General features: G+C 41.5%; 1 protein-coding gene across 2 annotated transcripts in view; it reads right to left on the bottom strand.

Moving 5' to 3' along the window:
• THSD4 (thrombospondin type 1 domain containing 4) overlaps nt 1-21,603 on the bottom strand; it is a 558,652-nt gene that overhangs the window by 8,844 nt on the left and 528,205 nt on the right. For both annotated transcript variants that reach the window (XM_023753088.1, XM_023753089.1), the window contains 2 exons: nt 14,183-14,356; nt 11,038-11,217 (listed from right to left, as the gene is read on the bottom strand). In XM_023753088.1, coding sequence (XP_023608856.1) covers nt 11,038-11,217; nt 14,183-14,356 — 354 coding nt within the window. The remainder of the gene's footprint in view (nt 1-11,037; nt 11,218-14,182; nt 14,357-21,603) is intronic.

The raw sequence follows: 21,603 nt of genomic DNA, 5'->3' as shown, positions 1-21,603 counted from the left end.
CTCTTTCATTGGATAAAGCTAAGAAAGTAAGACTAATTTATGAGTTCATATCGATATTTCTAATTCAAATCCAGGACAACAGGGTTTTCACTTAAACTTTTCTTTTTTTAATTAAATTTTTTTTAAAAAAATATCTTTCACTGTTGATAATATTACAGATATCTCCTATTTTCCCCCTTCCCCTCTCCTCCCAGCCCTTACCCAGCCTCCTAGGTCTTCACTACCCTATTGCCCGTGTCCATAGGCTATGATATCTATATATATAAAAGCCCAGCCACCGTTAAGACAGAACGACTGGTCACTATGACGCTCACTGACCACCAGGGGGCAGATGCTCAAAGTAGGAACTGCCCCTGGTGGACAGTGTGCTCCCACACTGTGGGAGCCCCGCACGGCTGGCGAGCGCACCGGCGGTGGCGGGAACTTCTCCCACCTCTGTGGCAGCGCTAAGGAGTGGTGATCCAAGCAGTAAGGAACAAGCAAGCGGGTGGTAAGGAGCGAGCAGGCAGGCAGTTAGGAGCGAGGGGTCCTGGATTGCGAGAGTGATGTCCGACTGCCAGTTTAGGCCCGGCAGTTGGACATCCCCCGAGCGGTCCCGGATTGCCAGAGGGCACAGCTGGGCTGCCCCCGCCATGCATGAATTTCTTATTGTCCTCCCAACCCCACATTGAGGTATGCCAGTCTGTTCCATGCCTCCCTGCTTCAGGTCTTATTTTGTTGGTCAATTCATTTTGTTCATTAGATTTCACAAATAAGTAAGATCATGTGATATTTGTCTTTCTCAGTTTGGCTTATTTCACTTAGCATAATATTTTTCAGGTCCATTCATGCTGTCCCAAAGGGTAAGAGATCCCTTTTTTTACAGTTGCATAGCATTCCATAGTGTAAATGTCCCACAGCTTTTTTTTATCCACTCATCTACTGATGGACTCATGGGCTGTTTCCAAATCTTAGCTATTATAATAATGCTGCTATGAACATAGGGGTGCATATATTCTTTCTGATTGGTGTTTTGGGGTTTTTAGGATATATCCCCCGAAGTGGGATCTCTGGGTCAAAAGGAAGTTCCATTTTTAATTTTTTGAGGAAACTTCATATTGTTTTAGATAGTGGCTGCACCAGTCTGCATTCCCACCAGCAGTGAACTAGGGTTTCCTTTTCTCCATATCCTTGCCAGCACTTGTTGTTTGTTGATTTTTGATGATAGCCATTCTGACAGGTGTGAGGTGATATCTCATTGTGGTTTTAATTTGGATTTTTCTAATGATTAGTGACTTTGAGCATTTTTTCATGTGTCTCTTCATTTCCATGTCCTCTTTGAAGGAATGTCTATTCAGGTTCTCTGCCCATTTTTTTTTTTTTGGATCTTACATATAATAATATTACATGGAATAAACATTAATATTTCAAGAATAAAAGGATTTTAAATATAATAATATTACCAAAACTGTACTTACATAGTATGATATCACAAAAGTTGTAGGAAATATTAAAAATCTGCAAATAACAGGATTACTTCTATTATATTCTAGTATATTTTTGTTCCCCTCTGGCTCTATTTTTGTTCATCAGTTTATGTTGTTCATTACATCCCACAAATGAGTGAGATCATATGATATTTATTTTTCTCCAATTAGCATGATGCTTTTAAAGTAAATTTTGTTGGATGTGAGTATTGCTACTCCAGCTTTTTTTTTTCTTTTCCATTTGCATGGAAAAATTTTTTCCCAACCCTTCACTTTCATCCTGTGTGTGTCTTTTGTTTTGAGGTGCGTCTCTTGTAGACAGCATATAGTTGGGTCATGTTTTTGTATCCATTCAGCTACTCTACACCTTTTGATTGGAGCATTTAATCTATTTACATTTAGGGTTATTATTGATAGGTACTTATTTATAGCCATTTTAATTCTATATGGCTAGGTTCCTCTCTCCTTTTCTTCTTCTCAACAATCCCTTACAGCAATCCCTTTAGCATTTCTTATAATGCTGACTTGGTGGTGATGAACTCCTTTCGCCTTTTTATTTTTTGGTCTGGGAAGCTCTTTATTTGACCATATATTTTGAATGATAGCCTTGAGGATATAGTAATCTTGGTCTCAGATCCTTGCTTTCCATTACCTTGAGTACTGCAAGCCATTCCTCTGCCCATTTTTAAATTGGATTGTTTGTCTTCGTTTTGTTGAGTTGTATGAGTACTTATATTTTGGATATTAACCCCTTATCAGATGTATCATTGCCAAATATGTTCTCCCATTCAGTGGGTTTCCTTTTCATTTTGATGGTGGTTTCTGTTGCTGCGCAGAAGCTTTTTATTTTGATGTATCCCATTTTTTAATTTTCTCCTTAGTTTCCTTTGCCCTAGGAGCTATATCCATAAACATATTGCTACATGAGATGTCTGAGATTTTACTGCCAATGTTCTCCTCTAAGATTTTTATAGTTTCATGCCTTACATTTAAGTCTTTTATCCACTTTGAGTTTATTCTTGTGTCTGGTGTAAGTTGGTGGTCTAGTTTTATTTTTTTGCATATGTTTATCCAGTTTTCCCAGCACCATTTGTCGAAGAGACTGTCTTTACCCCATTGTATGTTCTTGCCTCCTTTGTCAAATATTAATTGGCCACAATGGTGTGGTTCAATTTCTGGGGTCTGTGTTCTGATCCATTGGTCTATATGCCTGTTCTTGTGCCAGTACCAGCTGTTTGGGTTATAATGGCTTTGTAGTATAGTTTGATATCCGGTATTGTGATCTCTCCTACTTCGTTCTTCTTTCTCAAGATTGCTGCAGTTATTTGGGGTCTTTTATGGTTCCATATACATTTTTGGAGTATGTGTTCTAGCTCTGTGAAGTATGCCATTTGTATTTTAATAGGGATTGCTTTGAATCTGTAGATTGCTTTGGATAGTATAGAGATTTTAATGATGTTAATTCTTCCAATCTATGAACATGGTATTCCAAGCATGTCAAATTTGCGGCCCATGGGTCGCATGTGGCCCACAACGAATATTTTTGCAGCCCAGTCAATATAACGGTATGTAAGAAATGTCTTAATAAAAATTTCGTAACTTAATTTTTACAATATCCTGTTATACATAACTAGAGGCCTGGTGCACAAAATTCGTGTGGGGGTGTGTGGGGGTGTCCGCTTAGCCCAGCCTGCACCCTCTCCAATCTGGGACCCCTCGGGGGATGTCTGACTGCCGGTTTAAACTGGCAGTCGGACATTCCTCTCACAATCCGGGAGCACTGGCTCCTAACTGCTCACCTGCCTGCCTGCCTGATTGCCACTAACTGCCCCCACTGCTGGCTTGGTCACCCCCAACTGTCCCCCTGCTGGCCAGGTCACCCCCATCTGCCCCCCTCTGCCAGCCTTGTCACCCCTAACTGCCTCCTCTGCCACCCTGGTCACCTCTCACTGCCCCCCCCCCGCCGGCCTGGTCGCCTCTTACTGCCCCCCCACCAGTCTGGTTGCCCCTCACTGCCCCCCTCTGCCCCCCTCACTGCCCCCCCACCAGCCTGGTCACCCCCAACAACTCCCCTGCCAGCCTGGTTGCCCCAAGCAGCCTGCTGTTCAGTTATTTGGTTGCCCCTCACTGCCCCCCTTGCCAGCCTGGTCGCCCCACGCAGCCCACTGCTCAGTTATTTGGTTGCCCCTCACTGCCCCCCTTGCCAGCCTGGTCGCCCCACGCAGCCCACTGCTCAGTTGTTTGGTTTTCCCTCACTAACCCCCCTGCCGGCCTGGTCGCCCCACGCAGCCTGTTCGGTCGTTGGTTCGGTTGTTTCGGTTGCAACAGTTGCTTAGGCTTTTATACACTGAGTGGCCAGATTATTATGACCACCTGATGTTTGTAGGCAAATTAGCTATAATTTCGTGCTGAAGTTGCTAGAGGGCCAGACCATTATAAATAGGGAAGCAGGTTGTTTACAAAGATAGTAGAAGTGATTTTTTTCTGAAGATATGGGTAAACAATGTGCTTTAACAGCCTATATACAGTGGATATATATATATATATATATATATATATATATATATATATATATCCCATGTTCCAAGGCTGTTAAATCACATTGTTTACCCATATCTTCAGAAAAAAAAATCACCAGAAGAAGCTGGGGACTGAATCAGTGAGTTAGAAGACAAGGTGGAAAAACACCCAAGCAGAGCAGCAACTGGAAAAAAAAAAGCAGGAGGAGAGTCTAAAGAAGGTTCAAGACAACACGAAATAAAACAACATCAACATAATAGGGGTGCCAGAAGGCGAGGGAGCTGAACAAGGAATAGAAAAGCTGTTTGAAGAAATAATGACAGAAAACTTCCCTGACTTTGGGAAGAAAAATTCACACAAATCCAAGGAGCACAGAAAGTCCCAAACAACATGAACTCCAAAAGATTAACACCAAGAAACATTGTAATTAAACTGGAAAAACATCAACAACAAAGGAAGAATCTTAAAGGCTGCCAGAGAGAGACAGAAAGTTACCTACAAGGGATTCCCCATTAGACTATCAACTGATTTCTCAACATAAATACATCAGGCCAGAAGGGAATGGAATGAAGTATATAAAGTGATGCAAAGCAAGGGGACTGAATCCAATAATACCCTATCCAGCAAGGCTATAATTCAAAATAGAAGGTGAAATCAAGAGCTTCACAGACAAAAAAAAGGCTAAGGGAGTTTATTACCATGAAGCCAGCAATGCAAGAAATTCTAAAGTAGTGGTTCTCAACCTTCCTAATGCCACGACCCTTTAATACAGTTCCTCAAGTTGTGGTGACCCCCAATTTCATTGTTACAAATTGAACATAATTAAAGCATAGTGATTAATCACAAAAACAATATGTAATTATATATGTGTTTTCCGATGGTCTTAGGCGACCCCTGTGAAAGGGTCGTTTGACCCCCAAAGGGGTTGCGACCCACAGGTTGAGAACTGCGTTCTAAAGGGACTGTTGTAAAAAGAAAAAAATAGAAAGGGAATAAAGAACAGAGGCATAAAGAATAAAAATGGTGACAAACAAATACCTATCAATAATAACCTTAAATGTAAGTGGATTAAGTGCTCTGATCAAAAGATATAGAGTAGCTGAATGGATAAGAAAACATGACCCAACTATATGCTGTCTACAAGAGACCCACTTTAGAACAAAGGACTCACACAGACTGACAGTGAAAGGATGGAAACATTTTTTTTTCAGGCAAATAGAAAAAAATAAAGCTGGGGTAGCAATACTTATATCTGAAAAAATAGACCTCAAAGTGAAGGCTGTAACAAGTGATAAGGAAAGCCACTTCATAATACTAAAGGGATCCATACAACAAAAGGCTATATGTCTGGTAAACCTATAGCACCCAATACAGGAACATCTAAGTATATATATATATAAAAAAAACTTCTGGAGGATATTAAGGGAGAGATTGATAGCAATACAATCATAGTAGGGAACTTTCATATCCCACTAACATCACTGGATAAATCTTTTAGACAAAAAAATCAATAAGGAAACAGCAATCCTCAATGACACTTTAGAACAGATGGAACTAATTGACATCTTCAGAACATTCCACCACAAAGCTACAGAATGTACATTCTTCTCAAATGCACATGGGGCATTTTCAAAGATAGACTACATTAGGATACAAGCTAAGTCTCTACGAATTAAGAAGATTGAAATCATATCAAGCATCTTCTCAGACCACAATGGCATGAAATTAGAAATCAGCTACAAGAAAAACGCTCAAAAACAATCAAATACATGGAGGCTAAATAGCATGCTATTAAACAATGAATTTTTTTTATTTCAAAGAAGAAATAAGAACATCATGGAAACAAATGACAATGAAAACACAACAATCCAAAACCTATGGGACCCAGTGAAAGCAGTCCTGAGAAGGAAGTTCGTAGCACTACACTCCTATTTCAAAAAACAAGAAAAACTGATAGTAAGTTAGCTAACACTACAACTTAAAGAATTGGAAAGTGAACAACAAGAAAAGCCCAGAACAAGTAGAAGGAAGGAATAATAAAGATCAGAGTGGAAATAAATGATATAGAGACAAAAAAAGCTCCAACAATATAAAAGATCAATAAAACCAAGAGCTGGTTCTTTGAAAGAATAAACAAGATTCATGGACCACTAGCCAAGCTCAAAAGGAAACAAAAAGAGAGGCCCCAAATAAACAAAATCAGAAACAAAAGAGGTGAAGTAACAACTGACCCCACAGAAATACAAAGGATTGTAGCAAAATACTATGAACAACTTTATTCCAACAAACGGGACAACTGGGATGAAATGGACATATTCCTAGAAAAATACAATCTTCCAAAACTCAATCAGGAAGAATCAGAAAATCTGAATAGGCCAATAACTACTGATGAAATTGAAGCAGTAATAAAAAATCTCTCAGAAGCCCTTGTCCAGATAGATTCACAGGGGAGTTTTACCAAATATTCAAAGAAGAACTAATCCCTCTACTTCTCAAACTATTCCAAAAAACTCAAGAGAAAGGAACACTTCCAAACTTTCTATAAGACCAGCATCACCCTAATTCCAAAACCAGATGAAGACACAACAAAGAAAGAGAACTACAGGCCAATATCCCTGCTGAACATAGACACTAAAAATCCTCAACAAAATTTTAGCAAACCAGATCCAGCATTACATTAAAAAGTTCATACATCATGACCAACTGGGATTTATTTCGGAATGTAAGTCTGGTACAATATTCACAAATCAATAAACGTGATACAACACATAAAGAAGTTGAAAGACAAAAGTCACATGAAATATCGATCGATGTAGAAAAAGCATTCAACAAAATCCAACACCCTTTTTTGATAAAAACTCTCAGCAAAATGGGAATAGAGGGAATATACTTCAACATCATAAAGGCCATAGATAACAAACCTATAGTCAACATCATACTCAATGGGCAAAAACTAAAACCATTTACTCTAAGAACAGGAACAAGACAGAGATGCCCTCTTTCACCACTCTTGTTCAACATAGTTCTGGAAATCCTGGCCATAGCTATCAGACAAGAAGAAATAAAAGACATCCCAATTGGAAAGGAGGAAGTAAAACTCTCATTATTCACAGATGACATGATACTGTACATAGAAAACCCTAAAGACTTCATAAAAAAACCTACTAGGTTTGATAAATGAATTAAAAAATGTATCAGGATACAAAATTAACACCCCAAAATCCATAGCATTTTTATAAACCAGAGAAACCTTTTTATTTCACCTTCAGTTTTGCTAGATACAGTAAGTAGTCTTGGATTTAGGCCCTTGCTTTTCATTACTTCAAGTACTTCATGCACTCTCTTCTGGCCTAAAATGTTTCTATTGAGAAGTCAGTTGACATTCTAATTGGAACTCCTTTGTAGGTAATTTTCTGTCTCTCTCTTGCTGCCTTTAATATTCTTTCTTTGTCTTTAACATTTGCCATTTTAATTATGATGTGTCTATGTGTGAGTCTCTTTGGGTTCATCTTGATTGGGATTCTGTGCCTCCTGAACTTGTGTGACCTTTTCCTTCATCAGGTTGGGGAAATTTTCTGTCATTATTTCTTCAAAAAGGTTCTCTGTTCCTTGCTTACCCTCTTCCCCTTCTGGTATTTCCATAATGTGAATATTGTTATCTTCCTGCTTTTTAATTCTTTTTTTTCCTATTTGCTGCTCTAATTGGGTATTTATTTCTACCTTATCTTCCAAATCACTGATTTGATCCTCTGCTTTATCCAATCTACTTTTAATCCCTTCCAGCATGTTCTTGATGTCAGATATATCACTCTTTATTGTCTGGTTCTTGTTCATGGCCTCTATTTCCCTTTTCATGTTGTTATAATTTGCACTAAGTTCCTTAAGCAACTTTATAACCATTGCTTTGAAGTTTATGTCTGATAGGTTGCTTGTCTTTATCTAATTTAATTCTTTTTCTGGAGATTCCTTCTTTTCTCTCATTTGGGGGTTGTTTCTTTGTCTCTCCATTTTAGCTATCTCGTTGTATTTGCTTCTATGTATTAGATAGAACTGCTTTAGCTTCAAGTCTTTGTGAGATGGCCTTATATAGAAAGTGTCTTGAGGGGTCCAGCGGTGTAGTCTCTTTGTTTTCCTGAGCTGGATGCTCTACGAATGCCCCTTGTGTGTGTTGTTTGGGCTCTCCTGTTTTAATTGGGACTTGAATGTTGATGTCCTGTTTGTGGGAGGGATCTCCCCTCTGAGTTGCTGCCAGTGAGGTTCAACTCCAATGTTGTAGTGTCAGCTGTTAAACAGGTGCTTTGGGTCCACTATTTGTGGGGCTTGCTGGATTTTGCTCTGATGTTGTTGAATGGTCCCTTTGGTATGTCTATCCTGGGCCTCCTGGGAGCTTCTCTAGTGTAGGTGAATGTGAGTAACTATCCCTTTCTGGCCCTGGGCAACTTGATTGAGGTCCAATAGGTTCAATCCCCTAGTAGTCCAGTGTTTGGGGACTCTTTAGCCCAGATGCTGGGTCTGCCTTGAGTCTCATACCTCTATTGACCTTGTTCTGAGCTGTACTCCCTTCCCCCACAGAGCTGGTCCTGCAGGTGTCAGCTGCAGGCACTTGGGGTCCCACTGGCTTTTGCCTCATTGAGCAGTCTGGGATGGGACTGATCCTTGGCCCCCCTGGGAAAGGGGCCACATCCGCTGCCACCCACTCCCAGTTTCCTGCCCCAGCTCAGGGCCTGAAGGCACTGGCGGGGTCGGGAGAGGAGGAGATGGTTATTGGGCTGGGCACGGAAGGAACAGAAGCCAGACAAGGACACTGCTGCTGCAGTTCCCCACCTCCACCCTCCTCCTTCCCTCGCTGCCGTGCTGCCACCGCAGCAGGTGGGCGCCGACTGGGGCCTGCTGGCCCAGGGGGGAGGGACGGGGCACAGGAGGTTGGCTGCAAGCCCCGAGAAGGGAGCCAGCCCTTGGTGCCCCTGGGAAAGGGGCCACGTCTGCTGCCACTCACCCCCGGTTCCCCGTCCCAGCCTGGGGCCCAGCCCTGATTGGGCAATTGGGGCCGGCCAGCCGGGGGGACCATGGGAAGTTGGCTGGCCGGGGGAGGTTGCTGTGGGAGTGCACTGATCACCAGGGGCAACCCCTGTGTTGAACGTCTGACCCCTGGTGGTCAGTGCGCATCATAGCGACTGGTCGTTCCAGTCATTCGGTCCTAATGGTCACTTAGACTTTTATATATATATAGATTATATAAAATGTTGACTCAGTTATAAACTCAAATTTACAAAACAAGGCATCTTCAAAGACATCTGGGTTCCATCACAGTCTTTGTTATTATCATTTATGTCAAAGTTTCATCACGCACAACAAATCCCCTGGTGAGATTCAGCCCACCCCACCCTCTGGCAATCACTGACCTGGTATCTGTCCCTATAATGTTGCCTTTTACAGAATATTATATAAATGGGATAGTACAATTTGTAGCTTTGGGAGTCATTTAGCAAAATGCATTTGAAGTTCATCAACGGTGTTTGGGTACCAACAGTTCATTCATTTTTGTTGCTGAGTAATGTATGTGGTTCAGAGGTACCACACTGACCTGTTGAGGGACATTGGGTTGTTTCCAGACAGTTGTTTTCACAATTTGTCTTTTTTGATAGGTCTGGTGAATCTGGCCCTTTTAGACTCTTCCAACCAAACAGTAAAAGAAAATACTGATCTGTTCCTGTGTTCTCGAGGGCCTTGGCCAGCATCAAAATAATTAAATTCCATTTCCCAGAAGTTGACAAAATACCTCCGAAACTCAACACCACTTTTGTTCCCATTTGCCTCTGATCTATGGTTCACCACACGCCAAATGGCTGTTCTCACTGGAGCTAACACACACTGTTTGGATACAGAATTCTCAGCTTTTATTCGTATATTTTATAAGCAAAATCCTTTTTATCACCTATGAATGATTTTGAGAAAGGCTCTGGCCTCTACTTTGGGCTCACCCACAGCCATGCTTGAAGATCTTCAATGAAACAAAGCAGAATGAACCCCACCCCCATGAGTCCAAGGTCTGTTATTTGGTCACCAGGAATGATGCCCTGAGGACATTTTCTGTTTTAGGATGTTTCTTGAAAATAAACTCTTTTACTTGGAGAAAGAAAAGGGTTTTATCACTATTTCCATCCTTTTCCACTTCATTCTTAGTAACCTATTTGTGTATTAACTCTATCTCTCTGTCTCAGACTCTCTCTGCCTCTCATCATTCACACAGTACCCTCCTCCTTACAAAAAGGATCTGAGATGGCTTAAGAAATGCTTTGAGGGTTACAAAATGTAAAATGATCTGGGGAAACTGAGGTTAAATGAAATATAAAAGTAGGAAAGATCCTTTGTAAGGTCTGATAAATTCTCTCTTAGAGATGGACCACAATTTTAGCTTTGAGTTTTCTAGGAGTCAATTCAAAGAGAAAAACAGGATCAGTCCCATAATACATAGCCCATATCGTCTATTGGGTTTTAAACAAGTGTACACACACACACACACACACACACACACACACACACACACACACTGAGGCCTGACTGGTGTGGGTCTTACTCTATTACTGAGACCTACTGAAATTCCTTCATGATGCAGTTTCTCAATGGTATCCTTGAATCCCTTCAGCCATGAATCCTCTGCAGCAGCACTCCTCAAAATGCAGTCCAAGGACACCTGCATCCAACTCTCCTAAGGAGATTATTCAAAATGCAAACTCCTCTTGGTGGACCCAGAATTCATTTTTTCTAACAAGGCCCCAGCTGATTCTTATGCATACTGACACTTGAGAGTCAGTGCTTAATGGCTCCGAGTTTAGATCAAGATTGTCCCAGCCTCAGGCTCCACTCCCCAAGTAGACTGTATCTGGGGTGCCCTGGCAGTAACCAACTGGATAGATCACTATAGGGAATCTACTTGAGGGCGGAGCCCTGTGCCTGGCACCTAGTAGGAGGCCCAGGTGTGCATATGAAAGGAAAGCAGGAGAATGATGCACCAAAAGCAGCAATCTCTACTAAGAGCACCCTGACTTACCATGCTCCATTCTGTGTTAAACCATTTGGCTCCACAAGGCTTCAGGTGGCAGGACTGTTGGCTGGGGGGTTTCTCTAGGAAGGAACATTCATAGGGGTCCAGCACTTCAAAGGTGTCTGCATTCTTCCTAACACAAATCACCTCCCTCTGTTGTGTCCCACTGCCACACTCTATGGAGCACTAAAGAAGGAAGCAGAGAAAGATGGTATCACATCACGGGAAGGAGATGAGAATGACAGTCCATCAGGGTATGTCTGCACATGCTTTCTATCATCAATTCAGTGAGGAAGAGCCCAAGGGCATTGGAAAACGTTTCTAGAAGAGCAGTTGCCCACGAATTCCAATTTTCCTAACAGTTCTGTGTCTGGGACAGAGAATGGGTGTCCTGAGTCATCATGGCTTCAGGCTACTGGTCACTGAGATCATGGTGTCCTCTGTGCTGAGACTGAAATGGTTCCCCTTAGACTCCCCTACAGGAACACACCAGGCAATCACTTTGCTTGTTTCTGTCCAGGAGACTCTTACAGACCCCTGACTGTAAGACAATAAACTAACACATTAATTTTCTGCTGGTCCCTTAATGGGCAGACACTGGGGATGAATTAGTCTCTCAGAGCCTGCACACTTGTGCATGAAGGACTAAGTTAAAATTCACTGAGACATACAAAGCTGAATAGAAGATTCTGGACTTGGGACAATATGGCCAACCCTCCCTTCCCAACAGCGTGGCCAGCAGGAAGCCTTTCACCATGGGGCCCATTCCTCTCACTTCCCTGGGGTCTGAGCACAGAGGCCAGACAATTACATACATTGATGCATTTTGTTAGCTTATGGAAATATGATGCATATAACTATGCACAAATCTATTACTTTGTAAAGCGTTTTTTATTCACATTTGGTTTACTCAATATATCTTGATTAAAAAGTTCAAAACTTGTGTTTTATAGGCCTTCAGAGACTTTAAAGAATCCACTACCTTTATGAAAAGATTTAACAATGTCTATAGCTAAAGTTCTTAACATTAGCCTTGCTTCTGTAGGCAGGCACATGGTCAAACAAAAATGGGGGGGGGGGACCACAGAAAAGGAAAAATCCAAGCCAATAGACTATGAATTGGTCACATGGGGCACAATAAGCACCCAGATCGGCAATTTCTGCTTTGTGCCTTCTTTTCTGCCATCTTCATAGGCATCCAGGGAACCTCCTTAGCTTGTATTTCCTATTTTCTTCCATGTTAGTTAATCTTCTTGTGCTGGAGGTTAAGTCCAATCCCAGCATCACAGGCAGACTGTATTCTATCTATTTGGTGTGTACAGTGTGTATTAATGATGTACCCAACATGGGATTTCCCTGGATGTGATCTTTCTCATCTGTGTGTAACAATACTCATCATAACATGTTAGTTCATTATTGATCTGGCACATTTTTAGTATATTTATGTTTTGAAGTGGTTGAGATCATAGGATTCAAAGATTTTCATATTGTTTTTCACTTGCCACTGTATCAATGCACTTTCCACATCTTCCTAATTATCATTGTTGCACATAATATTTTAAGGAGTTATGATATACCATAATATACTGCCCTGCTGTCATGAACATCTCTGTCAAAAAGTCTTTTCTCTTCTATTAATTATTTCCTTAAAATGAATCCCCAGGAGTGGGGTAAGGCATATGAACATTTATATGGTTCTTGACTTTTATTACTTTCCAAAGGGGTTATATCAATTACCAAGGAAAGGCAGTCCATTTTTCTCAGGGTCTATGTTTAAAGCTACGTAAAATAAATAAAATTCTATATGGAGCCAGAGATCCTGATAATGTGTAAATCATGATCATCAGCCAAAAAGTCCTTGGAGAACCAGCCAGCTCTGGGAGCCAAATGCTAAGTGGTCCAAGAACTCAAAATACTGATGGTAATCATAACAAAAAAAATAGGAGGGAATGATATTTTCCACATTTTCTAAGAGAGTTCATGCTCAATTTTGGCACAGTAAGGAAAACATTAATTGATCAATTAAGTCACTTTATTAAAATATTCAGTTCTTTATAATGAACAACCTTAATTTTTTCTTTTTATGCTTCTTTATTTCTCCAGCTTTATTGAGGTATAATTGACAAACAAAATTATAATATATTTAAACTGATGATTTCGTATATGTATACATTTTAAAAGGATTCTCACATTGATTTAACACATACTTACCTTTCTTTTCTGTGTGAACACTTAAGTTCTACTGTCTTAGCAAATTTCAGTTATACAGTACAGTGTTATGAACTATAGTCACCATGATATACATTAGAACTTTAGACCTCATTCATCTAGTAAAAGTTTTACCAACCTCTTCCCACTTCCTCCACTCCAACCCCTGGAAATCACCATTCTACCCTCTATCAGTTTGTTTTTTAAAAATCCCACATATAATTGATACCATGCAGTATTTGTCTTTGTCTGACTTATTTCACTTAGCATAATACCCTCCAGGTTCATCCATATTGTTGTAAAGGGCAGGATTTCCCTTTTTTAAAAAGCTGAATAATATTCCTATTCATATTTTCTTATCCATCCATCTGTTGGTGGACACATACATAGGTTGTTTCCATACCTTGGCTATTGTGAATAATGCTGCTTTGAGTATAAGAGTGCATGCAGATATATCTTTGAGATAATGATCTCATATCCAGATATAGGATTTCTGGGTCATATTTATTTCTGCTTCTGACACTCATATTCAGAAAAAACTGGCTTTATTAACAATGATAGCAGCAGTAGCTGTGGTTTATTGTACATTTATTGTATTTCAGGCATTGTGCTACATACTTAAAATACATTACTTCATTTCTTCTAAAAATAATCTCTAAGGTGCTGTTGCTACTATCATTTTATAGACAAAGAAACCATGCTACACCATGAGTTTCCCTGAGGGCAGGAATATTTATTGTGTTCAAGTGCTTAGAAGAGAACATAATAAATGCTCAATAAATAGTGTTGACTGAATGAGGCTCCAAGAGCATAAGCAACTTCTTCAGGGTCATGGGTAACACAGCTGGGATTCAAACCTAGACATACCAGGTCCAGTTCCTAACCCTTCTGCTGTGCTGCCTCTTCCAGGGACAGGCAGACACACCCAGTTCTGGCCACTCACCTGACTCCAGCTCCCAGCAAACCACTCCACCTTGCCCATGCAGGGCCCGTTGTCACACGGAGTGGCCTCTGCCGGCCGGTTGTTCCCACAGCCCTCCAGAGGCAGGCTGCTGATGTGGTTGGTCATACACACCACCGAGCGTGTCCGCACTCCAGCCCCGCACTCCGCTGAACACTGTGAGACAGAAGATGGACACAGTAAAGGGGAGGCCTCTCCCCCCAGGTTCTTAAGCCACATTCAAATGATTCCAAGGAGGTTTCCCCACCAACTGTTTGCCCTGGAAATGTCTGACCACTTCTCACGCACGGCCTGCTCCGTCATGGGACATGAGTATGGCATATCCCCTGGCCTTAGATTTTCTGGGACAGTTTTCATTCCATTGTTGCGATTGATATGCTTACACTTGTCAATCTATCTGTTCTGGCTTTGGATTTCAAAAACATATTCAGCAGAAGAAGAGCATGAAAACGTGGGCACACGTCTGCATACTGGTAGTGAGTCTGGGCTGGTCTGAGGAAGGAGGAGAACTGGCATCTGTCACCTCAACAATGCTGCCTAATATTAAGGCACATGGTTGTAGTCCCTGAAGGGCACAGCTGTGACGGTGTACCAGGAGGCAGCCTGGTATAAAGAGAGCCTGGACTGGGAACCGGTCATATTGGTGTTAATTTCACTACCAGTTGTGTGGCCTGGGGCAAGTGACCTGAGCCTCTCACTTCTGGCATGCTTACCTGGACCGTGGGCTGGGAACACAGTCCTGGCAGCATTTCAGGGAATGAATGACATGTAGAGAGCAGGTGCTCAATGAACCCATGCAGTAGGTACTCAATAATGGTATGCGGGGCTTTAAAGGGCCGAGACCTACATCTCTACTCTAAGAGAAACCAAAGCTCACAGGATTAAGCCTTCACTTAAAGCCACATAACTGTCATTACTACAATCCCACTCTGTCCTCACCCAGGACACGGTAAACACTCCCCTGAGTCACACCCGGAAGCTCTGAGAGCATTTCCCATCTGCCTTGAAATACTTCGGAATGTGGCCTTTTTTTGCTTCTCATCCTGTATTTTCAGGGCTTCTTCATGTGGGTGTCCCATCGATACCTCCTGTCCAACAGGTGAAATGATGGGATACCACCTTCATCACCATTCCCATTCCTCCTCTGGGTTTTCCAATGTGTGTTCAAATGCATATCTGGATTCAAAACCGACTGCTCTTTGGCCTCCTGGTTTCCCATATCTCGCCAGCTAGCAGGTCTCATTGATTCTAGTTTAAGCACATTTGTCTGTCTTGTCCCTGCTGTGGGTGGTTCCCAGCACCCTGACATTCTTCTCCCGGACTGTGGCCACAGCTTCTCGCTCAGCTTCACCAGCTCTTCTTGTCACTGGGCTGCCAGATTCTGGTATATCCATGTTGAAATCTCTCTGCTGCTGGTCCATTCCTAATGACATTCACTATGGACTGCCCCTAAATGGCATTAAAGGTTTCCATTCTTCTAGACTACACTGGGAACACACTGTTTTTCTTTAAAAAAAAATATACATATATATATATATATATATATATATATATATATATATGTATATTTTTAATTGATTTCAGAGAGGAAGGGAGAGGGAGAGAAAGGCCAAAGAAACATCAGTGATGAAAGAGAATCATTGATCGGCTGCCTCCTGCATGCTCTACACTGGGGATAGAGCCCACAACCCGGGCATGTGTCCTGACTGGGAATTGAACTGTGATCTCCTGGTTCATAGGTCGATGCTCAACTACTGAACCACATCAGCTGGGCCACATTGATTTTCTTGATAGCGGTTTCCACATTATCACCATATGAACTTCTAAAACAATCATAGGGGCCGAATAGTTAGATGTAATATATGAAAACCACTGACTATCCTGGACAGAACCAAGGTTCACTGTTTCCTGGCCACATGAAATGTTCCCAGCACCTTGTCCCTGCTGTTCCTTCTGTCTGGAGCACTCTTGCCCTTCCCTGGGACACTCAAAATCTGTGCAGGTTCAGCTCAAGTACCATCTCCTCTGTGAAAGCTTCCCTGATTTCCCAGTTCAATATATCCTTCCCATCCTCAGAATTCCCATGACATCTTGTGGGAACCATGCCAGAGTCCGCCGGATGCTCAAGGCCAATTGGAGTGTGAAAGGCCTTGTTTAGAGTACGCCAGATGGCCAAGGCCACTCTGAGCATGGGAATCTTAATTGGGGTGTCCAAGGACTATGCCAGTGCACAGCAAGGTCACTATTTGGCAAGAAGCCTCCTTTGTCTAAGTAGTATAATACATGTTACTGGCCATCCCATGTGGTAGGGAGAAGCTGCTGAGGCTACTTAGGAGAGCTCAGAGCTCAGGTGCTGCTGCTGTGCTAGAGAGGCTCCTGGGACAGAGAGAGCTCAGGTGCTGCTGCTATGTAAGGCTGTGGGTACAGAGGCTACTACTGCTTTGTGGGAAAGATGCATTGTTAGCAGCTGGTGCATGGCTGCCTGTATGGGACTACTGTGAACAATTGTTTTGTTTGATGGCTCCTTATTAGCAATGGCCACTGGCTCTTACACTAGAGACTCATTCTTATACACCCACAACTTCTCATGGCCTTTCCTTCTACCACCTGGCGTCCAAGAAGGTCCAGCCCCTCGCAGAGGGGCTCAGCCCCCACAGTTAGTGGAGTAGGGCTGGTTTCAGAAGAATATGTGGACTCAGTGCAGCTGTGCTCTGACACATCTGTATTCCTCTATCATCCTTTGTATTATGGTTATTTGTGTCCATTTTTTCCCCCATTATAGAAGTAGGCTCAGTGCCTACATCACCTTTATTTCATTCTCAGTGAGCACCTTACCTATGGGTGAATCCCTGAATATCAGCTGAATAAATAAATATGATGGGGGTCCTCCCCCGCTCATTTTTCTCCTCTCATCAGCACCTTCCAATTCTGAAAGTGCCATTACATGATGACCAAAGCCCTTCTAGGGATTTCTGCTGGGTCTTTTCTTAAAAATAGAGTCAGTGTTTGGTTTCTACCAACATTATCATCTTAAAAGTAAATAAAAGCAATATAACTTTAAATAAAATTTGAGAAAAGGAAGAAAAATACTAACAACCTCATTTCTTTATCAAAAATCCTACTTTTGTTTTTGTAACTTGCTGTCTAATCTTGTAAAATCATAACCCAGGATGAGTATCAAACATTTACATGATCACTGACTGCTGAGCTGAGTCTGACTCCTCAGGGAGGGGACTCTGGAGCTAAAAACTCAGAGCTGGTTAGAACATGCCCCCGAATATGCTACTTTGGCCTGTTGATTATTTTGAGCTCATGGCAATTAAGAAACAGCAGATGCAGGAGGCGCTCTCTGCCCTCCCCTTCCCGGCCTAGAAGCAGGGCATACATACCCTGAGAAAGGTGCCCTCCCAGTTCCAGGAAGAAGAGAACATTCTTATGGATGATGGGGAATCAAGATGAGTTTGTATGAACAAACTTTACTATAACCCTTATCTTCCATTAGTTTCCCCCATATATTTCTTAGCCATTTTCCTACAATTTACTATTCCCAGAAGCCCAAACCCCTTTCCTTTGTCTAGTCACTTCACAACTTATCAGCCTTTGTTAAGATGTTACACAATCCCTCAAGTCTAACTGCTTCTCTGGGGTTTTCATTTCTTTCCTGTGAAGTCCCCTTCTCCCTATCCCCCACGCCATATAAAAACAATAACATCAGATACGATTTGTATGCTTTTCTCCTGTGAATCTGGTCACTGTCGGCTTAATCTGCAGCCCTCCGCTAAAGAACCTAAGAGAGTAAAGGAAAAGTTGTTTCCCCTTACAGGTTCACAAATGCTTTTCACGATTTTCGTTTTAACTGCGTTGTTATTAGAAATCTGCTTTCCAAACTAAGTAATCTTGGAAAAACCACATGCATCTTGGGAAAGTTTCCCCATATCCCTGGGCACTTAATTGAAAAGAATAATGTTAAGGACCAAGTCAATGCCCTGTGAGAGAACATCACAAGGATGAGCCCTGCGGAGGCTGCAGTGAAAAGCACAACCAATTTATATGTAAAAGGAGCTACTGACACAGAACCTGGCCAGGGAAGCCTAGCAGGAGAAATGAGGGGAAGGAGGGTCCCCTCCAGGCAGCAGAGACTAACCTTCAAAGTGAGGCACCGAAACACCCCCATGCACTGTCCCTGAAGGATGTGCCTAAAAGAAGGACCAAGTCCACTTCAGAAAAGAACCTGACTCTGAAATGAACTTCTGGACAGATAAAGCACCGAGACACATGAAATTCCTAGGCAACCCTCTGGTAAGGATTGTCTTCTCACCCCAGCAACAGCTAAATGCTAAACTTGGCCGAGTGGCCCCTGAGGGACTATACGGTTCTAATGACTATTCCTGAACTTCAGTTTTATGCATCATCTTTCACAATTTAAATAACTCAATATCTTTACTTATTTCTTCTCTTGGAAAACATACTTAGAAATTAGGTGCTAGAAAATTGAGGCTGGTGGACTTTCTAAAAGACTTTTTTCTCTGTTGTGATTAAAAATTGCACAAATTTTTAAACCTGCCATTGATTTGCAGAACTAAAAAGTAGATGAAGCCTGAATCTAATAAGCCCCACCCTCAATTAAAAGTTCTTCAGCTACTTTTAATATCCATATATGCATAAGCCATGGACACAGGCAATAGTGTGGTGAAGGCCTGGGTGGGGGCTGGTGTGGGCTGGAGGGGGTTAATAGGGAGAAAGGAGAACATCTGTAATACTTTCAACAATAAAAATAAATTTTTAAAAAGTAGCTGCAAGGATGTTTTTAAGGTGAGTCATCAAGTCAGAAAAACTATACGTATTACCCTAGACCAGTGGTCGGCAAACTCATTAGTCAATAGAGCCAAATATCAACAGTACAACGATTGAAATTTCTTTTGAGAGCCAAATTTTTTAAACTTAAACTATATAGGTAGGTACATTGTTATTAACTTAATTAGGGTACTCCTAAGCCACACTCAAGGGGCCAAAGAGCCGCATGTGGCTCGCGAGCCGCAGTTTGCCGACCACGGCCCTAGACGTTTAAGAGAAGGTTCAGATTGAGTTTACAACTCGATTTATTTAGGCAGAGACCAATTAATTTTAAATCGGACAACAGGCTACTCTTGGTATTCTGGTGCCAATTTCAATGTGTGTGCGGGCTCCCCACACCATCAAGCCATTTTCTGACACCAGCTGGGTGTCCGGCCATTCAACTCCATTCTGACACGACCTGGAGATGGCATTAGACTCCACAGGTGACTGCCCACCCCCAACTTCAGCAGCCAATCCCAAGTCCAGTTTCTTACCTGTACTTCTGACCAACTGGCTAAAAATCCAAGGGTCCTAAGGCTCTTCTTCTCAGTTTGATTGCTTTGCTACAGCAGCTCACAGAACTCAGAGAAACATTTTGCCAGTTTATTATACAAAGATGTAACCCAGGACCAGCCAGATGGAAGAGAAGCACAGGAAAAGGCATGTGGGAAGGAGTGCCGAGCCTCCATGCCCTCTCCAGATTCATCACTCTCCCCCATCTCCATGTGTTCACTAACCCCAGGCTCTCAGAACCCCATCAGTTTGGGTTTTGATGGAGGCTTTATGTTGACAGGAAGAAGAAAGCAGCCCACAGGAAACCCTCCTGGCATGCCAGTCTCATCGGGAATGTGACAGAGGAGGAAACGGAGAGGCAGGGAGCCAGCAGCTTGCTCAGGGTCTCATAAGAAATAATCCAGCAGCTTGCTCAGGGTCTCATAAGAAATAATTCCTGAGGAAAGGGTGCCAACAGCAATTCCCCTCCTTAAACACAATAGCACCCCTTCCCACTCATCTACTCAAAATAATCAGGAACAATGATCTATTTTGGGGGTCGATAAAGCAAACTTACTTATATCATACATAGGACACTTACATGGCTTAACACATCTTTTCCAAAGAAGTTCTCTAAATGGAAGAATAAAGTGCTCATTCTTTGCTCTATTTGGAATTCTAAGACAAGGGTTCCGATCCAACAAGTACTTAGATAAAATACAAAGCAGAGAGTCTTTATTGGAGGGAAAATAGCTAGTGTGTAAATTTACTTGTAGAGTTTTATTGTTCTAAGGAAATATGGGAGACACACAGAGGAATGAAACATTGCAGTTTTCCTCCACATAGTTGCTTTTTTCTTTGTACACAGGTCATTCTGAGCCCAGTGCTTTTTTCAGAGCATGGCAAATGTAGAGAGATGGAATTAAAAACGGTAAAGAATAAGTGAAATAAAAGAATTATAAAAGCGATCTCAGTTGCTGCTTGGGAGAGTCTAAATTGAAATAATCCTCTGGAGAGAAATTTGCCAAAATATGTCAAGAGTTCTAAAGGAGTTCACAGCATTTGGTCAAATAATTCTACTTCCTAAACATTATTTTAGGAAAACAAAGAAAAGTGCATATAAAGATTTATACATAAGAATATTTACTGAGCTCAGTGGTTGAGCGTTGACCTATGAACCAGAAGGTCATGGTTCCATTCCTGGTCAGGGCACACGCCCGGGTTGCATGCTTGATTTCCAGTGTGGGGCATGCAGGAGGCAACCAATCAATGATTCTTTCTAATCATTAATGTTTCTTTCTCTCTCACTCTCCCTTCCTCTCTGAAATCAATAAAAAAAAGAATATTTACAGAAATATTATTAAAAATAGTAAAAAAATTAGCAAAAAATATCCTCAATCATTTAGAAATAGGGCATTATTAGTTCAGTTATAATAATCATACAATATCTTATTCTAATTAAAAAACATGCTTTTAATGTTTTTAATCCCATTAAGATGTTTACAATACAAAAGTGAAAAAAATCAGGTTAACAAATTATACATATATTATTATATCTTTAAGATGTATATATAAATACTATGTATGCAAAGTATGTATGAGTTGAAAAAAGCTTGTCAGTAGAGCTTAAAAGTCTTAAATTGTTAGATTGAAGAGATTATAGGTATACTTTGAGATTCTTTTCATATTCTTTATAATAGTTTATATTACTGTATGAGCAGAAAAATGAACTATTTTCAAAAACATCTTTCCAATATAAAAAGAAGGCCCAGTAGCATTGTTTTCATTAATTTGCTTATACACTAAATTAGGCAGGTTTATTGTGAGTACAAACAAATTCTGGCTAGAAATCTGGAAAGACAAAATCAGTTGGAGGAAGTGGGAATGTTTAGCCTGGAGAAAGAGTGGGAGGGGCTCCCCAGCACCTGTGGTCTGCAGTGTAAGGACAGGGCACACACACACTTCTGACAGGGCATGCTGGGAGCTGGCGAGAAAAACTTGGGTTCAATGTGGAAGGAAACCTGACACTGGGTTGTACAAGAAGCAGATGTCATTGGTTCAACACACAGGGAATT

This window comes from Myotis lucifugus, unplaced genomic scaffold (assembly GCF_000147115.1).
Source record: "Myotis lucifugus unplaced genomic scaffold, Myoluc2.0 scaffold_41, whole genome shotgun sequence".
Taxonomy (NCBI): Eukaryota; Metazoa; Chordata; class Mammalia; order Chiroptera; family Vespertilionidae; genus Myotis; species Myotis lucifugus.
The sequence above is the reverse complement of the archived record's forward strand: the minus strand, read 5'-3'. Positions and strand labels throughout refer to the sequence as shown.